This window comes from Python bivittatus, unplaced genomic scaffold, assembly GCF_059951505.1.
Source record: "Python bivittatus isolate LINGU-HERP-01145 unplaced genomic scaffold, Pbiv_v1 ctg000480_np1212, whole genome shotgun sequence".
Lineage (NCBI taxonomy): Eukaryota > Metazoa > Chordata > Lepidosauria > Squamata > Pythonidae > Python > Python bivittatus.
The window spans coordinates 15,640,776-15,663,986 of NW_028277075.1; the positions used below are offsets into that span (position 1 = coordinate 15,640,776).

Sequence of the window (23,211 nt, forward strand, 5' to 3'; positions counted from 1 at the left end):
CTGACTGACGAATGATCTGCTGCTTCTTTTTGAGTGAGACCTTTCTATCACTCAACTTTTTAATGACTCCTTTCTTTTTCTTTAAAGTCCAGAGCTGTGAAGGTTTCAAAGGAAGGTTTCCTTTTAATGTGTTCAGGGCTATTTCTACTTTTGCTCCCACCAAATCATTATTAGTGCTATGTAAGATGGCCTTTCTCTCTTTTGGTCCAGCCTTTACAAAGACTTTTAAAACTTCCCAATTTCTGCGCACCATCTCTGACAGCATGAATAAACTAGTGTTAAGGAGCCTGAGAGGCTGCTTTTTAATCTTCTTTTTCATAGTGTAAACAACAGGCCAATCAGTTGGAAAGAGGTCTGTTCTCAACCTGTAGGTTTCTGCAGTAGTGGCTGCCAAATCTACCCAAAGGTAACAATGGGGATTGTGAGTGGCATCTTGGAATACTTCTAAAAAATATTGTGTGCTAGTGGAATACATCTGCTGTGCCAGGGTGACAATTTGCATCTGATCACTGGGGGCATTGGAATAAAACCAAATATTTGGAATTCAGAGCGATCGTTCTCATTTTCTTTCCTTGGAAAAACAGGTTTTGAAGTATAAGAATAATGCCCAGGTTTCTGTGACGCTTATACTGTATAAATGCCTTCTGTATTTGATCGCTGTTGCCAGCTGAGGACATGAGATCATCTACCACTGCTAAATTGATTTGATTTGATGGAAACAATCATCTTCAAAAGAAGATAGAAGACCCTCCATAAACCTAATGTATGGGAAATTGTTAAGCAGTTCTTTGTATAGAGGTTGCCAGCAACTATAAAACCATACAATATTTTGAGGCATTTGAGACAACACAGCATCACCATGTTCTAACATTTGTTTGATAAAAAATGATTTGCCAGAATTGGATGGTCCACTTGGTTTTAATTGTGAGCCACCCAGAGTCACCCGTTGGGGGAGATGGGCAGCATGCAAATTTAATAAATAAATACATACATGCATACATACATACAAGAGAAAGGGTGTACAAGCTGTACGTTTTCCATCACACTTAATAACCGTAAGGTAGCGTACAGTAATCCTCACTCCTTAGTGCCCTTTTATTATATACCATCTTTAGAGTTTTTCTGAGAATCCGTGTTTCTAGTGCCCACTGTTTCTTAACCCTGACAGTCTCTGGTTGATCTACCTTTATCTCTTTCTTTCTTTCCTTCCTCCCCAGACAGACAGTAATCATCTACCAAAACTTTCACACTGTCAAAATTAATCTTATCGCAATTAGCACTTTTTAGCGTAAGCTCTTTCACCTTTAGCACCGCGTCCCTGTTTGACAAGGCATACCTGTATGTTTTGGGCCCTGCTGACACAAACTCAGTGATTGTGGTATTTGGTGGGATCTCACTCATCAGCTGCTCTAAATGGCGGTGGTCCATGCTCCTTCTCTACTAATAAAAATGACTGAATCATGGTACAGATGCCTCTCGCCCAAACTTTCCAATAGCCTGTATAATTCCAGCCATGCATAAGCTGTTGTAAAACTGGCAATGAATACGTTAGACATATGGATTTGGTTGGATGGCATTTGGCTATTTTCCATGTCACAACTGCTGTCTCTGTATCAACAAACTCACATGAGGAAACTTCATAATAGGGCACAAAGAGATATTTGAATAATTCCTCAGGGTTTGTCACCACAGATGTAGTCAGGTGGTTGGTGCTCTGCCCAAACTTACCCCACAGTGAGTTTAAAAAGAGCTTGGCAATCTGTCTTTTAGCCTGGTTGATTTCAATATGCTCACATCATAAGCAGACACGTTCCATCTTTTCGTAACCCTGAATTTGTTGACCTTTATCCAGTTCTGTTTTGCACCAATTAGGGTAACCCCTGGCCTCCTGCTTTTGTCTGAGATGCGTGTTAATATAACCTGAAAATAGCATGTCAGTCTTTCTTTCAAAAAGCCAGATCTCATAGATTTCGGCAATTCTGTAATTCTTTTTCTAAAGCTACTGTACATTCAGTTCAACAGTATATCATGCTCCACTCAGGGCTCTTCTTTCATTGCTGTGTTTACACAGAGTAGCCTCCTGCTTTTCTGTGCAGGTTGCACACAGAGAAAACATTAATTTACCCCCTGATTTGTGGAGTAGGACTGGGAAATAGAGGTTCCTTGGCGGGTACACTTTAGCAAGCCTAAAACAAGGTTTTATGTCCCCAAAGTTTTGATAGAGGATTTGTGGGTGGCCAATTGAGTACTCCTTATTCTTGTTCATGAAGGGGCACAAACTGGTGAAATTGTAATATAAGGTTTGTTCCCCAGGTTTTGGCTTGCAGTACATACAGTAGCATTTGTTCTAACACAAATATATATATATGGGTTCAAGGGAGTTGGGAGCTTCTTCTCAACTAGAAACTGCTTCAAAGATGTGTCGGTAGCCAGCATGGCATCCCATTTGTGTTCCCAGGTGCTGTATACAGCATGACCCTGGCCCCTGAGGTACTCTTCTTTAACCCTAGTGCGGTTGCACAGAACCTCATAGGCTGAATCAAGTAAGCTGTTGAAGTCCTTTGCAGGTAGCAGACAGGGCAGCCATGAAGAAAAACAACCATTAAATTCAGAGGCTATGGGGATACCATTTATGATAGCAAAGTCATCCAAAAAATAATTACCTACTTGCTTTTCACCTCCTCGCAGAGCATGCTGAATATTGAGTTTCTCAGTGTATGATATATACATCAGCAACTGAATGGCGGGTGCAGAATACCTTTTCTGTGTCTGGTGGTAACCGTCCAAAGGGGCTTATGCATGTTATTCTCCAAAAACATGAAGCAGTACTCATCAAATTTGCGGATGACACAAAGCTGGTGGGAATTGCTAACGCTTCAGAAGATACAGTAGATTCAAGATTCAGAAAGATATTGACAGACTTGAGCATTGGGCCCTATCCAGTAAGATGGAGTTCAGTGGAGAGAAAAATAAGGACCTGCACTTAGGCAGGAAAAACCAGATGCACAGGTACAGGATAGACAGTACCTGGCTCAACAGTAGTGCTTATGAGAGGGATCTAGGTGTCCTCGTTGACCACTGCTTAAGTATGAGTCAGCAGTATGCTGCAGCTGCCCAAAAGCCAACACAGTCCTGGGCTGCATCAACAGAGGGATAGTATCAAGATCAAGAGAAGTGACAGTACTGCTCTACACCGCACTGGTGAGGCCACATTTGGAATAATGTGTCCCATTATGGTCACCACAATACAGAAAAGATGCTGAGGCCCTAGAAAGAGTGCAGAGAAGAGCAACAAAGATGATAAGGGGTCTGGAGGCTTAATCTTATGAAGAATGGCTAAAAGAACAAGGTACGTTTAGCTCAGTGAAGAAAAGACTGAGGGGAGATATGACAGCAGTCTTCCAATACTTGAAGGGCTGCCACAGGGAAGAGGCATTGATTTATTCTCCACAGCACTTGACAAGAAGCAATGGGTGGAACTTGTCAGAGGGAGATCCAGCTTGGAAATAAGGAGGAATTTCCTGACAGCGAGAACTATTAAGCAGTGGAATAGCTTGCCTCCCAGAGCTGTGGGGGCTCCATCGATGGAGGTTTACAAGAAAAGATTGAACAACCATTTGTCTGAGATGGTATGCGGTCTCCTGCTTTGGGCAGGGGGTTGGACTAGAAGGCCTCCAAGATCCCTTCCAACCCTATGATTCTATGACATCTTGTCTGCAGTAATAAGCCAGGGCCTTTTTTCAGTTTAAACACTGTATTAGCAGCATGGCACTTCAGAAATTCTTTTCTCTCACTGGTCCTCATGGTTTCAGGACTATAATATTTGGCATCAGGGAGCAGTCCCACATAATCTTGATTGTCCATTGTGTTGAACAAATGGGGGAAATGTCTGTTGCTGCCCTCAAATCCCATAGCTTTGGGTAGTTTGCTTAATTTAAGGGGCAAAAAGGAGAGACTATCAATAAACCGCATCTTAAAGTACAGCAAGGTAGCATAGCAGTTTTCCACCCTGATTTAAAAGTTCAACTTGGACCTTTTCACAGATCAGTTGTCTCAGGACTAGCTACCTGTCATAACCTTTGGAGTTGTGAGTGATAAAAGTACATCCTGTAAACTCCCAATTTATAAATTTCTTTACAAATCGAGCCAGCGGATTGAGAAAGCATAAATGTCCTTCCAGGCTTTCAACCTACTCATAGCACTGCCCATGCTTGCTTTTCTGATATTTTTTGTGGTGGGTAAAGACATAGACACCACATGTATCACCTTATTCTTACAATCAGTTTTTCCTTCCTTTGCCAGTTGTACATGTCTTTCAAGGCAGGCCTTAGAACGACAAAATAATTTGCACTTATTGCATCTTGTCTTCTCCACATCCACCTCATGACATGCATGCCTCAGGCATGCACGATAGAAGTATTGACAACCATAGGTAAATTTGTGGTGGTAGGCTGTGTGACAGAATTCACAGAAATAGTGTTCACCCAGGAAGCCCTTGATGTTTTTGATTCTGTAGTAATGTGTGTTGTGCAACAATATAACCAGCAGTTTTTCTTGTTGGAGTCTACCTGTGACAAAAAAATGCCACCCTCCTTCCTTACAAAACAAAATCTTCATGGTGATACCCAGATACTCTTCAAAGACATGTACCCGTGAAAGGTCAACCCTGTTTGCTGCGGAAATACCCAGCCTGATGTGGAGGTCCCTAGCTCTAGTAATGATTCCTTGCTTTATAAATGACCCACTGTCTAACAACTACAGCAAAACACAGAAATTCCTCCTCCGCATTAAAATCAACAAGATGGCGTCTTTTTTCCTCTAGGACCTGGGGGAATAGCATTGTGCTTAACTTCTTAAGTCCACCCCTCTCTGTTCTTCACTATTAGCTGTCACATGACTGACTTGTGCACATGCCCAGAATCACAGCTCTGACGTGTCTAGACGTGTCGATAATAAGTATCACTATTGGATACTTGCTGCTTGGTTGGTTGCTGCATGTGGGTGAATATTTGGTTCCCGTTTAAATTTTTCTAGCTTTGCTGGAGGCAGTGGAATAAAACTTTGTTAAGGTCATGCTTCAAAATGTTTTTGTGTATGTGTGCATTTGTGTTATCAGTTAAATTTGCACACACATGGGTATGTGTGTATGCATGTGTATTTTCAGGTTAAAATTTGCAAACAATGTTTCTTTAACTTTTACAAATGGTAAAGCTGTCTGTGGTTTTCACTTCACTTAGGCCTTATTTGAATCCATATAGAACTGGGGTTGGGGCCAGGGTTAAGGTAATCACTCTGGGCTGCTCTATTCCTGCATTCGAGGGAGTGATTTTAAAACTGCATAGACATAAAACCTTTTAGAAAAGGGGGCAAATAATGGCTATGGCTGATTTTTGGGGACTCCTTTTCCTGCATTCAAGGCACTGATTTTAAAACTCCACAAAATTTAAAAGCATCATTAAGCTATTATTTATTTAGCAATGCACAAAATAGGGTTTACTTCCCAAATACAGTGGTACCTCGGGATACGAACTTAATCCGTTCCGTGACTCTGGGCGTATCCCGAGTTGGTCGTAACCCGAAGGAAATTTCCCCATAGGGTTCAATGTAAATCCGGTTAATCCGTTCCGCCCTCTGAATTTGGTCGCACCCCGAGGCAAATTTCCCCATAGGGTTCAATGTAAATCCGGTTAATCCGTTCCGCCCTCCGCCCGAATTTGGTCGCAACCCGAGGCAATTTCCCATAAGGTTCAATGTAATTACCGTTAATCCGTTCTGGCGTCCACGGACCACACGGAAAGCGGCCGGGCGCGGCGTGGTGCGGCGCGAAAATGGCCGGGTGCAGCGAGGCGCGGCGTGAAAACGGCCCGGCGCGGCGCGAAAACGGCCCGGTGCGGCGCGAAAACGGCCCGGCGCGGCGCGGCGCGAAAACAGCCCGGCGCGGCGCAAAAACGGCCACGAACCACGCGGCAGGGCCGGAAAAACAGCCGCGGACCACGTGGCACGGGCGGAAAAATGGCCGCGGACCACGTGGCATGGGCAGAAAATGGCCGCGGACCACGTGGCACGGGCGGAAAATGGCTCGTACCCCGAGGCGGAGTTCGCAAACCGAGGTAAAATTTTGGGGCCAGAGCTGGTCGTAACCCGAAAAATTCGCAAGCAGAGGCGTTCGTATCCCGAGGTATCACTGTACAGCACAGCCTACGGTTCTGTTAATTATTCGCTTTACTTAATTTTGGTTTGAATCCATGTTGGATTAGGGTTTCGTGTTAAGCTAATCATGCCCTCTAGGGTTGACTGTCACCCTTTTGTTAACGGGATTAGGTTCAACGTATCATGTGCGGTAGGTGTTGTGACCTTGTGACTCCAGCATCAGGTGGGGAGGGGGTATGCACATCATATCTGGTTAGGGTCATGACCTGGTGTCATCTGCATCATGTGGGGTTTATTTACTTTGATGATGTCACTGATTAAACAAACAGATAAGCCACCTTTAAAGTTAGTATATACTATTATTACAGCTTTCTATATTCCATGGTTTAGTTCTTTATATTCCAAATTAGTTCTTTTACTGATTTTTCCCTCTCATTAGCATATGAAGAAGCCAAAACTAATGGGTTAGTGCTTAATGCTGGTAAATCAGGTATTTATGGATATTTTCTATGATGGTCCATTTTTTAACCCAAAACCTACTTTTTGGAAATTCCCAATAGGTTCTAGTTGCTTTTTATTATTGATTGATTGATTTAATTAATTTGATTTTAGTGCCACCCAATGACTCTGGGCAGCTCACAATATGAAAAAGTGCAAAAAATAATAAAACTACAATAAAGGTAATAACAAACAGGAATTAACAAACAGAAGTTTGGACAACTTACATCAAAACGTATGCAACACATGTCAAACCCTTAACAAGGGAATTCCATCCACCCTATTACAAGGCCTTGGAAAACAGCAGGTCTTTAAGGCCCTCCATAATGCCATCAGGCTGGGAGAGGTCCAGATCTCAGGGAGGACCTTATTCCAGAGGGCAGGCACTATGACAGAGAAGGTGCACTTAATGGGTCCCAAAAGATGATACTGTTTAATCAGGGGGACCCGGAGAGTACCATCTCTGTCCACTCTTACCAGCTGGGCAGAGTGATATGTGATCCCTCAAATAACCAGGCCTCATGCCATGTAGGGTTCATAGGTGATAACCAGCAAACTAAGGAGGTCGTCCACCTTGGCTGGTTATAATTTGACTTAGAGAAGGTTCTATATCCAAGCTGTTAAGAAAGCAGATACTTCAGCAAATATTACAATTGTACTTCACTTTATACTCAATGGGATTTTTATGAGCTCATTCATTATTATGAAGTTGCATCAGTCTTCCTCCACAAGGGAAGGCAGGATTTAACTGAGAACTATGGTTACATCCATGTTTGTTACAGTGAGCTAAAAATAATTATAACATATTTTGAACTAACCATTGACTGTATCATAAAGAAGGAACTATAAGCTTAAATATGGATTTAATGAATATAAGACAAGATGAACATTGGAAGATGTTAGGTTCAGACTGAGAACCAGTTTGGTGTAGTGGTTAAAAGCTCTTAGCTAGAACCTATGGGACTGTAAGTTCTAGTCCTGTCTTGGGAATGAAGCCAACTGGATGATTTGGTGTCTGTTACCATCTCTCAGCCCTTGCAAGAAAACAATAGCAGTCCATTTCTAAAAAATGTTACCAAGAAACTACATGGACAAGTCCATGTAGTCACCAGGAGTCAAGGTTGCAAATTGCAAATATTAGCAATACTGGTGCTCAGCTCTCAGTTTGCCATCTTGATTCTTCATTAAGTAAACTATACAGTATGAAACCAATTGTTATAATTGTTGATGTGCTATGAGCTCAACATTTATATATGACTTATATATAATGGTTAAAATGGTTCTGTGATAGAAAATGACCACATTGCTAGCACTTCATGAGAACTTCATTACAGATAATTCATATTCTGTAGAAACCACATTATGATTTATTTTAGATCATCTTAACATGAATGCTTGCATGCATGAATCTAATCATCATATTTGTATCCCAGTTTTCCTGTGTAAAAGCCGATCTGGCTTATAACATCTACATACTACTAAAACTCTCATTGTGTTTATCTGTTTGTACCCTCATGTTAGCCCAAACGGTGCATTATACCGCAACAATTTTTGAATCAAGGTACCTAAAATCCACTAACTTAAAGAATGCATAAAAAATCAGGGACTCTTTACTCCTGTAGAATTGAAATTTACACAATATTCAGACCAGTTATATTCACAAAGTTGTGGCCGTTGCAGCATCCCGCAGTGTGATGGAATGGAATTTTGAAGGTCAGGCTCAGGGAGATAAACATTTTCTTAGCTCGCCAGAAGAGCGTGGGAGGAACAAGAGGATGAGATGGCACCTCCCTGTGGAATTCACACTGTTGTGGCTGGCTGACTTTGGGAGATGGGTTTCAGTCTGGGAAGATTCTTGCTAGAGGTTGTAGCTAATAAACATAGCTGGACTGAATTTGCATTGTCTCTTGGAGTTCCTTGGGCTAGGCCTGACACGCGGTTATGTAATCATGATTTACGATGCTCCCTGCCAGTTTCCTGCAAGCAAAGTCAATGGGGAAGCCAGCAGGAAATCAGAAGTCACTCCCACTGCTCTTTTGCCCATCTGTGGTCATTCTGTTTATCTGATTAGGTAAGTAAATATTGATTATTGAAGTTTGTTTGCCACTACAATTATTTTTCTATTTATGATATATACTCTTCTTAGATGATCACAGGACCATCCAGCATTGGGATAAAAAATATATGGTCAGCCTAAAATTTAATGTTCATTCTGGTCACATCAGACTTCACTGCTTTTCTCTCAAAGATGACCCAATGGGTCACAGGGTTGTCTAGTAGCCATTAAAATGCTTCCATGTAAAATGACATGAACATACAAGAGAGAAATGCCATTCAGAAATGTCATCTCTACATAGCTTAAACCAAAAATGACTTCATGTATTATAGATTTTTTCCCCTCTATCATCTCCCCGACAATTCTCAAGTTAATTCTCATAGCATTGCAGAGTCAAGTAAAATATTAGAGGATATCTACCCTTGTTCAATCCAGGATCTGCAAGGTAGTATAAAACCTGAGCACTCCTTGCCCATGGCCACCTGATATCATTTTATAGACTTCCAATGAAAGCTAGTTTTGCTACTCTATATAGGTCTTGTTATTAGAAAATATCTCCTACATTTTAGTTGAAATTTGTTTTTGCTTTTGAAGTAGCACCATTGCAAAAGAAGAAGAGGAAGAGAAAGAAGACTGAGACAGGACTTCCTTTGCAGATCTTCATAAACAGGCAAGGTATATTTTATGGAAGATTATCAGTAAATATCTTATGAATTCTTCCATACACCAGATACAGTTGCATTTATCATCACCAGTTCCATCAGCTCAGCAAGAAACTGATAAGTGAGAGGAAACATATAAGAGGAAATTAGTTTTGGTACAGTTTGCTGTGTAGGAGTAAAAAAAAAAAAGCTCTACTACATATCCTACCTCTAATAGTTCTTATGACTTAAATAAATAGGGATTTTCCTAAAAATCTTCAAAAGCCAATGCTCGAAGTTGTGCAATACTATTTTTGTGTTCTATAGCACTGAATTTGTCACACAGAATGAAATAACGATTTTCTCTATTTTAGGAACTTAATTTAAGCCTTTTGATTTTATACAAATATATTTACATAACTTTAATATTATTAAGCGAATCATGCTGAAACCTAGATGAAAATTATCCCAAGCCAAAAATATAAACTAGATCAAGCATTTCCAAAGAAGGGAAAAACCTAGAGTCTTAGTGTAGCTACTTTTCTTAAAGCGTTACTTTTCATGAAACCTTTTTTTGAGAATTCCTTTCATAGAGGCAAGCTTGAACAAGCTCTGACAATATTTAATTTACTGTTTACTTAAAACAGGCTTGTGTTGAATGGTTTGTAATCATGCACTTCACAAGAGATGTACATGAAGGCGCCTCATATAGCAAAGAAAACCTAAAGGAGCCCAGAGGAGTTTGGGTAATTTTATATAATTGAAGCAGAGCATTGATGCAGCTGGATGTGATGCTGCCTCAAGATGATGTAGATGCGTTTGATAGGAAAATTGGAAAAGATGAGGTATTCTTCTTCATTAGAAAAAATAGACTTGCTGCCCTAGAAAAGATTCATTTAACATAACATATCAAGTACACAATGCAGCTTGATTTACAGGTGCACCTATTAACCAGTAATAATGTTGACTGAAGAAGTAAAATATGATGAATAAAGATGGGCCAAAACTCTGGGGCTTGATTTGCAATTTTACAGTTGCACAAAATTCAGTCTAATTTGCTGCAAAGCACAAATAGCAAAATCTAGCAATAGATTAACCAATAACACATTGGTCTTAAGGGGGAAACTATTTTCACAACCTGCAAGTGTCACAGCAAACAAGAGCAAAATAGATGGTAGCTGTTTGCTATATTATTTCCAGTCAGGTATGTGTCTTTTTCTTCTTCAGTCATCAAAGCTGAGTTTATCACTTTCCAAAGAAAACTATCCAGACTGAGCAGCGCTAGCATTTAGGGAACACCAGCTGAACAGCTAATGTAGAGCAGTCTTGCTTCTGGGTTTACTTTAGACAACTGGCTGGCCGTTCTGAAACAAAATAAGGGACTAAAGTCATTTGTCTGATTTAGCATCGCTTTTCTTACATTCTTACGGTCGGTTTGAAGATAACAACTGTCTTTCATAAGTATTAAACTATTTCTTCACCTGAAAATGCTATTGTAAATTTGAAAGGCCTAACACAATTTTGCAGGTATCCTGATGCAGTTTTTGCCCAGATAATGAAGGAGACTGATTTTGTATTGCTAGTGTAACTTCCTTCAGCTATTACAAAAATGGGTCAACATTCATCAGGTGGGCAGTAAGGATGAGGTTCTATGGAGGCTGCTTGCCTTAGAAGATCGCCAAGCATGGCTTCCCCATGTATTGTCAGCTTTTAAAAGATGATCCAAACGTCCAGTGAATAAGCTGAATATCCATTCCCCGCAATGTAATAGAAAACATTGCTAAAGATAGAAGCTGTACATCTTCAATGGGCTCATCAACCCAGCAGCCTTAAGCTGCTTCTCTCCTGTGCTGAGCCAGATGGAAATGAAGCTGGCTTAAGATATTCCTGTTTGGCTTTCAATCCATTCCTCAGTTTTGGCAATGATGCTGGCCATGTACTCTGTTCAGAGAGCAGTTACCATTGGACTTGACTGGTAGATTCCCTTACTTCTTTCCCACTCTTACCTATACTGGGACAATAAGTATCAATTACATTCCTTTCTATGGATGGGTCTTTCTATGGACATATTGTTTCCGTTTATAGCCCTTGTCTGTGAGCCATGCTTTGTTTTGGATAGAGGTTTACCAGTCTTAAGTAAGACTGTAGATCAGTGTTTCTCAACCTTGTTAACTTTAAGATGTGTGGACTATAACTCCCAAAATGTCCTAGCCAGCATGCTGGATGGGGAATTCTGGGAGTTGAAGTCTATACATTTTAAAGAGAACAAGGTTAAGAAAGACTGCTGTAGATAGTTCTACCCTTCTTGCTGTCACTTCAATCAGAAGGGGAAATTCACAGAACTCTTGTCAATTTTTACCCAGTATTTGGGGGTTTCACTATTTCACTGGTCGTCCAGTAAATTGAAAAGGCCATTTTACCATTCTACTGCTCCATTGGCAGGCTAGTTTTCAAAAAGGGAACAAAGAGAAAGATCCACTCTTTGACCAGCCCTCTTCGACCAACTATTCTTGGCCTAGAGTGCAGCAGGCTTTACATAAGAAGGCTTTACATTTGGAAGAAGGCAGTCAGCCCAGCACAAAATGGTTTTAGAGGATGATGATCAGTGATTATGGGGGGGGGGCATGCCTACCCCAGGACTTTAGCCAATAGGAGTGGAGACGTTTGCCTGTGATAAAATAAAGTGCAGCAGGCAGACTGCATAAGCCTGTTGTGCTGGTAGAGTTTGGAAAACACTGTCCTGCTTCAGGTTTCAAGCATGCACACTCACTCATGGTTGCTTATGGAGTTTAGCAATTTTACTTCAAGGCTGAATAGATAACAGTGAATAAAGGAAAGTAAACAAAACAGAGGCTTTCTAAATAGGAGTATACAGAAAATTAGTCCAAATCCAAATCCAGGGTTCCAAGAGCCAGATCAGGATTGTCAGCCAGTCCAGAGGTTTCAAACACAAACAGGATTTGCAGAAACATTATGCAAGAGCTGGAGACCAGACATCATTTTCAGCAAGGAGAGCCTGGCTCAGAGCTGCTTCTTAAATAAGGCTGCAGCCAGTTGTCACTAATCAGGAGATTTACTCCTTTGCTTGGCAAGGAGCCTAATCAGCCTTTGCTGCTTTCTTCTCTACTTTTTAGGTGCAGGGGCTGGGAGGCCTTACATCATCCTCATCTGACTTCTCCAGCTGCTCAAGTGGTGCCTGATTCCTGGCTTTGTCTCCCCTGAGGCTGACATTCCACAGGCTCAGCTGGAGCAGCTTCTTCAGGGTCAGATTCAGATTCAGAATCTGAGTCCTGCACCTGGGCCATGACAAACACTTCTTTCGATGCACAGCAAAAAAAGATGGGTGGAGGTTGCCTTCCCAGCATGCTTGGGGTACACCGAGGACCCTGTCCTGTGTTCGTGCCCTCCAGAAATGATAGGTGGTCATTCTCATGCTGCGGAAGCAGGATCTGCCCAATGAGCAGATCTGTAACAGTCCTTCACTGCTGAGCAAGGCACCCTCTTGAAGGATCTGCACTGGTCTAACATAAAACAGTAGAATTCACCATGGATGCATATTGGCATCGATGCTTTAATTTTTTTTAAAAAATGATATAGTGTTAGACCAGCAGTGAGATGGCTAAGATTATGTCATTCCAAATTGTTCCAGGATTTTAAAAAGGAAAAGCTTCAAAAGAATCTCACTAAACTGAATTGCCATTAACTGATTTAGAAGGGGACAAAAAGTTCAGACCATGAGATCTGAATAGATAGTAACTGACCAGGAAAGAATCTTGGCATTATGGTAAATATCTCAACAAAATGGTGACTTGGTGTGCAGTTGCTGTGAGAAAGGAATTGAAAATAAACTGTATAATGCCCTATTTTATAAGATTTATAACTATATGATTTATAATTTTGAATGTTGTCTTTAGCTTTGGTTCTGAGGCTTGGAAAGGGTATCGTAGAGGTGAGAAAGGCACGGAAAGTCACAGAATCGGAGCAACTCTATAAGAAACATTATACTGAAGGATAAAACAAGTAAGAAGGCAAAAATGGTTGACATATATAAAATTAAGACTGCTGAAAGTGGAGATGAACAGGTTTTTCTCCTTAAAAATGGAGTAATCCAGTATACTTGAATAGTGCGGATTCAGAAGATAAAAAGAAGAAATTTGTTGCAATGACCTTGGACAGCTGCACAAAAGAATTATCATGGAGAATAAAACTAGTCTTCATATTATTTTCAGTATCTGAGGTAATATTCTTCTGGATAGCAACTGGTGGAGGTCATAAGCCAGAAGGTACTCTTATAGTCATATCCTGCCTGCACGCTTCCAAATGGTATCTTATTGGCTACTATGAGAATCAATACTAGATTAATTAACCCTTTGATCTTTTCCAACATGATTCCTCTTACGTTCTTAAGGCATAGCCACCACTGAATATACTACTGTTACATATGTATATAATACTAGTGTGAAAGGCACATACTCAAATATATCATTTTTATTATGCAAACATAGACATATCCTACTATTATAATGACTCTCCTCCAATCTAATGTTGAATAAAGTCCTTGAAGGGAGAAATTACACATCCCTTCCCTTTGTTCAGAGAAGAAAATCTTGTGCCTGCACACACAAAAGATTTTCTTTCACAGCAGCATGAGTTCAGCCAAATGTTTTATGTGAGGATCTATCCAAGACTCACTATGAAGAGCTTTGTCATGTGTCTCACATAATGAGTTCAGGCACCTGCTCCTTCAAATACTCTATCAGGATAATTTTGACACTGCACTTCATGGGAATTTAATTTCATAGACTTCTGCTTAAATAGAGATTAGAGTTTCTGCCAAAACAATATCAATTGAAAAGATGACATTATAATTAATATAATATAAAGCAATGACTAGCTCTATCTTTCAACTACAAACAAGACACTAAGTTAAAATTTTGCAATGTAATCATATATGTATCAATTCAGAAGCAAGCCTAATTGTGCAGCATGTCTATTGAAAGGTAAGCCTTATTGAGTTCAAAGAGAATGTATATAGGATTGCAGCTTAATTCACCTACCGTATATAATGGTAGACAACAGAAGTTGAGCACAGAATGTTTGGTACTGAAAGCGAATGTACCGCCATTATCTGGAACTCAGATCTGGATCTCTTCTCTTTCTCTCTCTTTCTCTCCTATCTCTATCATCATTTTGTCCGCAATGGATTCCAAATTTCTTCATGCAAAGATAGTTTTATTTCTTCCAGCATTATTTGGATTTTTGCGTAATGGCAACATTCACCACATTAATGTACATTATAAAAATATTTTAAAAGATCTGACAGCACAATTGAAAATGCAAAAAAAAATTGATTTTTTTAAAATGAGGACTTCATTAATATTATAAAAGTTCTTGTTTAAAATTATATTTATTTGTAAGAATGCAATTTCTTTGATTTATTACTTTACTGACTTCTTAACCCAGCTGTAGCAATTTGTTCTATACTACTTACACTTAATTAAAAGATCAAAAGGGGATTCTGCCTTTTTCCCCAGTTCATGAATTAGCTACATTTTTTATTAATACACTTACACTATGCATTTCTGTAAAGCCCAAACTATATATAATAGATAATGAAGGTCAGGATAATAGCAGTAAAGAAACGTTTTTTCATTACTGATTTCAGTAACAATATAATTTTGTCCTACCAAGTGTGTTTCCAGGTAGAGTTTAAGACTATCTGTCTCTGCCTTTGGAGGAGTCCAGTTTTCTGTGGTTTCCATGGCTTCATTTAACCAGTGAATGAATTCATCCAGCTTGCTTACAAACCCCTTCCAAAAGAAAGAACAAGAAAAGACATAGTTGTTAAAAACATTGTAAATAAGTAGTACAATTATAATGCAGCTCTGCATCCAGAAACTAGCTGTATACTAAAAGAATGTGGTGATGAGGAATTGGTGGGAAAAAAGGAATTGGGCTTAACTTATATTGAGAGAGTTTAGGGCAGCGATGAACTGGTGTATAGATTTCTTGTCATAACCACGCAAAACCCCTATTTCATTAGAAGCAATTTTGGAAATATATATTTTCTATATGGCAACAAAGAGAGAGAGAAAAAGAGAGAGAGAAGGATAGATCAGCAATGCCAAGGGTTAGGAAACAAAGTAATAAATATAAGGAAGCCTACATTTAGGACATATTTTGACTCTCTGAATTTTAAAATCCATTTTATAAAGATTTTTTCATGGATTAGTACTTCTGAGAGTAATTATATCTGAATAGAAAATGTGAAATGTGAGCTGTTTGGTAACAGCTGATTTACCATGCTATAGAATTAACTAAAGGTAATCAAATATCGAGATGGTGCCCATACAATCAATATTTGCATCTCAGAGAACACATTACTCCCATTTTATTTAAGTTGCACTTGCTTCCAGTTCATTTTTTAAAATTGCAATGTATCAGAAAGCATAAAGCCCTAACTGATTTGGGATCAGATTATTCAATCTTCTCTCACAAACTGATCTGCAGTACTGCACATATCTGCCCTCACACTCATGGCTAGCTGGATGCAGAAGAGGTTCTACTCAGTGTGCAACATGGTCATTCCTAAGGAACCTTGCTTTATTTATTTATTTACTGTTTTATTAGATTTGACTGCCCAACTCCAAAAAGACTCTAGGGGTTAGCAAATGGAATAGACCAGCCTCCATTACAGCAGATGTTCTCCAGATGTGTTGGATGAACTCCCATAATCCTTATGCTTTGTGGGGATTATGAGAATGGAATTCCAACACATTCAGCTTATTTCAGAAACTGAAATAACTCCCCACCCTTCTGTAATTTATTTTGATTTGATTGTATATATTTGTATTATTTTATTTATGTTGTAAGTCACCTGAGAAGCTCTTGAGGGTACAGATTTTTTAAAGAAAGAGGTAGCAAGACTGAGACAGAGTCACTTGGATAGATATACAGACACAAAAGAAAGGTTTTATAGTTGGAACTGGTGATGAATTTCGTGGGATAAACTGTTACTCTTGTAAGAAATGTGAGACAATGGTCCCAGTCCAAAATGTGTGCAGCTATCATGGTATCCTATGTACAACCTTAAAAAAAATCTTCCACAGGAAGTTACAGTGTATCTGTGTGAGATGTTCAGCCGCATCTTGTCACACACTAATAGTAACTTGCAACTCTGGGATCTAGCACCAAATAACCTTTTGTTTTTGCTTTTGTTTTTTTACTCATTAAAAATCCACTGTCACCAATCAGAGTTGGTGCCATTATAGACAGGGAGAGAGAGGAAGCTTTGTCTCTTATATATTTTTCTGTACACATTTTACATATCCTCTTGTGCAGCGCTGGAAGGATTTTAAAAGATTCAGAAACAAAGACAGCTAGAGAACTCCCATTTGGGGGTTGCTCCAACTTCTTGTTTCTGACAAAATCACATTTTGTTGCATTATCTGGGTTTGAAAGATATGCTGGTTGAATCACCTGTATATGAAGTGAGTATAGCTATTGATCCTTCCTTCCTTCCTTCCTTCCTTCCTTCCTTCCTTCCTTCCTTCCTTCCTTCCTTCCTTCCTTCCTTCCTTCCTTCCTTCCTTCCTTCCTTCCTTCCTTCCTTCCTTCCTTCCTCCCTTCCTTCCTTCCTCCCTCCCATCAGACTAATTGCACTCTCTGACTTATGTGTTGCACAGTTACTAAACTTATGTTAGAACCATACAAAATACAAACCATACAAAAATGTTTGTCTGTGCAAATCTCTATCTAGTTAGGGATATAGTAGCTAAAACTGTTCTCTGTGTACATGCATGGCAAGATGTGTAGTATCATTTGTTCTCAGTGTACTTGACCACAAGGGGGAGGGGAGTGTAGATATTAAGAATGAAATGCTATTCAGAATAGACAAATATAAAAACATTTTGAATTCCATACCCTATTAATAAATAATCTATAATCTGGAACCTATATTTTTAACATATACTAAATGATATAAATTTATATCATATTTAATATTTAAAACCTGAAATACTGAAGCAAAGACTAACACAGAAAACTGATAAGGTAGAATCATTTATTAAATAATATAAACATTCCCCTTGCACTGTCAGCAGGGGCCACATTGTCATTATAATAAGTAAAGGTGTTTCTGGTGAACATCACTGAAATATAAAATAAAATCCAGTAATAGATGAAAGTACAAGAAAATATTACTATGGCTATAACTGTCATCTGAAAATAAATGGAATAAAGTCCAGTAAAAATTATGCATCTCAATAAACCCACTATTTTTCAGAGGACATCTGTAAAATTTTATGGAGACTGTTCAAAAGAAAACAACTGTAGAAATTGGAAATTATTTATCAGGCTAAAAAGCCTGATGCTGAAAATTATTATCAGAGGGTACAACATCGTCAGGCCCAAAGTGTCATTGTCTAAGTAAACAGCACCATCTGGAGGCATAACCACAAAATAGCTAAGTCATCGCTAGATTTCAAAGAACTATTTAATCATAGTCATAGCCTTCTTCTAGTCATTAAGAAATGACAGCCTCTAGAAAAGATTGGAAATTCCGAAGAGTAATGAATATCTGCCTTTATATCAGGAATGGCCAGCCTTTCTGCATCAATAAGCACATCTGTGTATATTGTTGGCACTCTTACAAAATGGCTGCTAGTGGGGAGATCTGATGATTCAGCAGATGGCTGGTTACATGGTTTACCATTGACAACAACCAATTACAAAACTACTGTGGTTTCCACATCCAATCCTTTACCATCTCTTTCCTTGCAGAAGCTACCTTTGGTCACGTGCCCCTGTTAGGAAAAGGTGGGCATTCAAACAAAGGAAGCGCTAGGATGCACCTGCATATCGTTTTTATTTTCTAAAAAAATTTATAGAACCTCAATAGTGTCCATAGCCATTTTCAAAATAAATATAATGCTGGAGACCGGAGTTTTCCTTTGCAGGATTCCAGCTGCCCACTTTTTAAATGAATTAAAAAAAATGTGAACAAGGTAGGAAAAACATGCAGGGCATGGCTTCTGGAATTCTTTCCAGCATCTTTAAAAGCAGTGCAGTGGGAGGTGTCTGTGTTTTCTTCGGTGTAGTTTATTTATTTATTGCTCAACTTGTATTCTGGATCAATTACTGAAATAACTCTAGGTGGCTGTGGTATTTGGGTTAAAAACAGCAAATAGAAATAACAGAAACAACAACAAAATCCAGGCAGTAATGCATATTGCACTCAGGGAAGGATAGCCAACTCAGACATACTCATAACAATCAAAATAGATTATCAGGGAGCAGATCACTATAGCCAGCCCTGGGCTTGTTGAAAGATTCAGGTTTTTACAGCTTTACGAAAACCCAACAGGGTTTGGGTGTTCTGCAGACATACCATGTTGTACCTTGATATGATGTCGCTTTTCTGCTGACCCTCATACTGCATCGGTGTTCATCTGTGTATGTGCACTTGGAAGCACAGAGTGGGCTCTATATACTCCACTCTGTTACCACTGGGTGCCATTTAAGTTTATATGAAGGAAGCTCTGGCATTTTGTTAGGGATTTTTTTATGCTGTGGGATTCAAAGGGGGTTTCCCCCTTAAATAGGAGGGGCCAAAGGATACCAAGTCCTCTCCCCACTGGTTAGTATTTCTCAAACCCCCCCCCGAATTACAACAGAATAGGAAAGGATTGGCTAGAATAGTGCTTATTCTGGATTTTTACACCGTGGTTTGAGGGCCTATTATATAAGCAGGGCATGCTATCATTTCTCTTCAGAGAAGTACAGTATAAGAAATCTAACCAATAGTAACTGAAAATGGCCTTTTCTTGCTTCTTATGCAGGGTGTATAATTTTCCCCAGCATCCAAGCAGCAGCCTCATCATCCAACTGTTAACCTTTCAAGGTAGATCAAGTCAGGAAACAGACACCACAAGAATACCAGAACTCTACTTCATAGATTTAGCTGTAATAACAGGATCTTGAAAGTCTGACAGCATTTCTCTGTCCCTCCCTCTTATGCTAAAGGGAGTCAGAGCAAAGCAATCTTGATTTTCTTTCTCACACTTTCCTGCTTTCCTGGGCTAAATTCATGTCACATATTTTCTTCAGGGCCATCCCCGTATTCTTCTACCCCAGTGCCTTGACATTATCTGGAAATTCAGTCAAATGCCATCATACACTGGGGTAAGCATCAGCTGCCATAGTTAATATCTATATATGTTTATAGCAAGGAATAGAAGAGACTTCACTCAATACATAGTATGCCCTGATGACACTGGATAATATTTGTCCATGTAAAGAGCTTCCAAAAGTCTTGGAATATATAAGTCAGTACTTGGGCAGAAAAACTAATCTATAACATGAACATTTAGAATTTGGGCTGGATCACACAACTGCACATATGATCTTTCATCATTTAATTAAAACTTGGGATCATGTTTACCAAATGCAGTATGTGTTGTCTCTATTCAATATTGTTTCAATAGTAGGTGATTGAGAAGATTGTAATATTAATGATTGTTCAGAATCAGAATAACTGCACAATGATTGATCTCCCAACATATCTCCAGCTGCTGTTTTGGCTGTGGCATTATTTTTGTAGGAACAAGCAGAGATGTCCCATAACCTTACATTCTAGGCTGACACATTCAAGCTTTGGTGGCTCATATAATCTATCTCTCTATCTATCTCACCTGCTTCAAATTTGTTTCCATTTCAAATGTTAATTCAAACTGTCAACTCATCCCCAGATCATTATCCAGTATGGAGATGGAATAGGACAGGTGGGGGGATTTGGAATATCATAGGGGGAAGAATGCAAGAAATGATCCACTGCATCACTGAGTGGGGTTGTAATAGAGCACAACTGAATGACAATTGGTATATATGAAGTCAATACATTTCCAGTTGGAAGGGTTGAGTGAGAATAGCTTGATTTAATCTTAATCAAATATTGGGGTATTTATTCCTAAGAACAAATAGTACCCTGTTATCCTAGGAGATAAACCAATTAGGAAAACCAGAGTAATTCACGGAGAGTCTGGAAAAAAATGGAGCTTGTATTGAAACCTAAAGGTTTCAAAACTAATAAAAAAGGTAAGCCAAAGACCATTTTCAAGCCCAAAACTAACACTTACCCAGTGATAATACATATCCAAAAGGAATGAAAGTACCACTTCATTACAGTACTTCAGCTAATGATCCTAATTTATTTACACACACACACACACACACACACTGGAAAACTCTGGCCTAGCTGCATGTCTTAGGATGCACTTCTTCACTTTATTTGGCAACACTATCTTAAGTCTTTCTTTAGTAGACAGACTATTTCCAAGAGTTTTACCATGGAAACATGGAATGAACTGACACTACTGTCAATTCTCATGACAGATTAGACGGCTCCTTGGGCTCAACCAAACCTTCTGGTAGGGCAAAGTATCCTCTGACTCTCACCCATACATGCGTTATGATTTGAGTGAAAATTTGGGGATTGGTTAAGTTTAATTTCAAGTGGAATGGAAAAACTACATATGGAATCAATAGCACGTATGTCCAGCGGTGACTCCAAAGAGAACTGACAGGAAAACTCACTCAGATAAAAGTAGCAGAGTTGAAAGGAAAGTTTGATAGATAGCAACAGTGCAGGAGAAGATCATAACAACTGCAGTGAAAGATAGCTAGTATGGTACAATCATGGAAAACTGGATTCAGAAGGGCAAAATTCCCTTCAGGAGCTCCAACAGTTGGTCACTTATAAAATTCACTGCATGATCTTAGGCACATCTTCTCATTTTAACCTGTCTCACAGGGTTATGGTGAACCTACACTGAGATGAAAAGGACTTTGTTCTTGAAAAGCAAAGAAATGTGATATATAAATATAACTGAAAACCAGAAGCCTTCATCTCCCAGGAGGGCTACAAAGAAAGACATAACAGCTAGAATTTGGTATGGCTAACTTTTGAACAGCATAGCTAGGAATCAGAGAGAAAGAGATAGGGCGATAGAGACTGTATCCACATCGATTATATTTCCTAACACAATTAAGTATTTTATTGATAAAACTAATGATGCACTAAGCCTACAGTATGTTCTCCTAGTGTGAGGGTATCTATAGTGTTAAATTAGTATGCGTTAATATTTTCTCTACACAGGTATTCTTGAGCTATATGTAATATCTATATCTGTGTTTAGGAATAAACTGTGAAAGGCTCCACTAGCAACAACAGAATTAAGGAGGGAGGCCCATCATCCCATCTAAGTACTACCTGCAACTTCAGCAATGCCTAAAAGAATAGGACAACCCTCACCTTTTCACTGGATAAACCCATATGGGCACTTCCTTTGGGCCTTCAACCTATGATCTGTCATTGCAAACTTCAGCCACTTGGTGTACCGCCTTAGAAAAAATTGATTTGCTTGAAAAATCTAAACATATAGTTTTGATAACAGAGAACAAATTATTTGGAGAACATTAAATCGTTTAACTTATTCCTTAATATGTCATAGTCTCATTTGAGGAAGATTCCACAGAGAAGGAAGGCAATTTAGCAATCCCACCAAGCCTCAGGAGCAGAGGAATGGGAATCTAGCATACAACCTGCAGCAGAATCTTTTGCCCAGAAGTCAGATCTGATTGACCACCGTAGCCATTCAGCTCATATGAACAACCACAGTGCCAAACAAACAAAGCAGAAAGGCAAGGGAGAACACATTAGTAAGAAAGGCATACTTGAGAATATCTCAGTTTATCTGGAAACCCAATTCAAGTTTGATGAGCACCAGCTGAATTTAGTCAGAAAAGCCCCCAGTATTAAAGCTTTCAGTCTGACAGCAGCTAATTGTTAGAAGAAATGTCTACTGTCTGAGAACCTGGGTATCAGGTTCCCCTTGTGCTATTAATTGCTACTTCCTAATAGATCTCACTAGTGTACTACACATTTGCTGCTTGGATTCAAACTTTCACTCTCTTGCTCTGTCTTCAGAAGAGATGGTCAAATCTGTACATTTTAGTTTAACTCAGTGAAATTTACTTTTCAAGTCACAATTTGTTGAGGCCACATTGCATTATTCTCGTGCAGTGTGATATATGCTTTTCTATATGATATGTTCACTCATATACAAGTCTTTGTGCACACTTTCCTAATGCATACATGTTTGAAGGTCATGTTCAACATTTTTTAATGTTGAGTTGCACAATTCAATTTAAGGAAGAACAAACTTTGGAGTACAACATTCATACTAGCTTAGGTTCAGGTTCCAGAAAAACAAAACTTTCTGAGCCTTCCTTAATCTTCTGAGCTTTCTTTTTCAAAATCGGTCCATGTGTTTGGTTTCAGCAAGGATCATTGTCGGGGTAAGCAAGTATGTGTCATGGGCAGAAGGAATAATCTTGAGGGATAGGAGGAAAAGCTGCAACCAAGGCAACAGTCAGACAAAAGAAATCTGAGTCCGGGGCAGAAATGTAATTTGAGAAAGTGTCTCAGACATGACCTTCCCTAGTTCTCACGAAGATAAAGGGAGGGTTGGGGGAAGCATGTTCAGATTCTGTTACTGTAACCTTATAATAAAAGAAGTATTAGCATTCATAACTTTGGTTTCCTAATCTGATCTACCTTGAAAGATTGACAGTATGCTCACACCAGAAATTTTCCTTAGGTATAAAGGACTCTGTGTGGTGTAGGGGTTAAGGGGGTGGCTGCCACTGGGGACACCAGCCATGGAAACTCACTGGGTGATTTTGGGCCAGTCTCTTTCTCAACCCACTCTATCTCACAGAGTTGCTACAATGGAGAAAAATTGGAGGACAGAATGCTCTGACTACTGTCTTGCGTTTCTGAAGAAAAGGCTGGATATGCACCTAACA

General features: G+C 39.3%; 1 protein-coding gene across 2 annotated transcripts in view; it reads right to left on the bottom strand.

The window, feature by feature from the left end:
- Positions 1 to 23,211, bottom strand: part of AKAP6 (A-kinase anchoring protein 6) — a 235,634-nt gene that overhangs the window by 167,960 nt on the left and 44,463 nt on the right. For both annotated transcript variants that reach the window (XM_088145389.1, XM_088145388.1), the window contains exon 4: positions 15,033 to 15,155. In XM_088145389.1, coding sequence (XP_088001515.1) covers positions 15,033 to 15,155 — 123 coding nt within the window. The remainder of the gene's footprint in view (positions 1 to 15,032; positions 15,156 to 23,211) is intronic.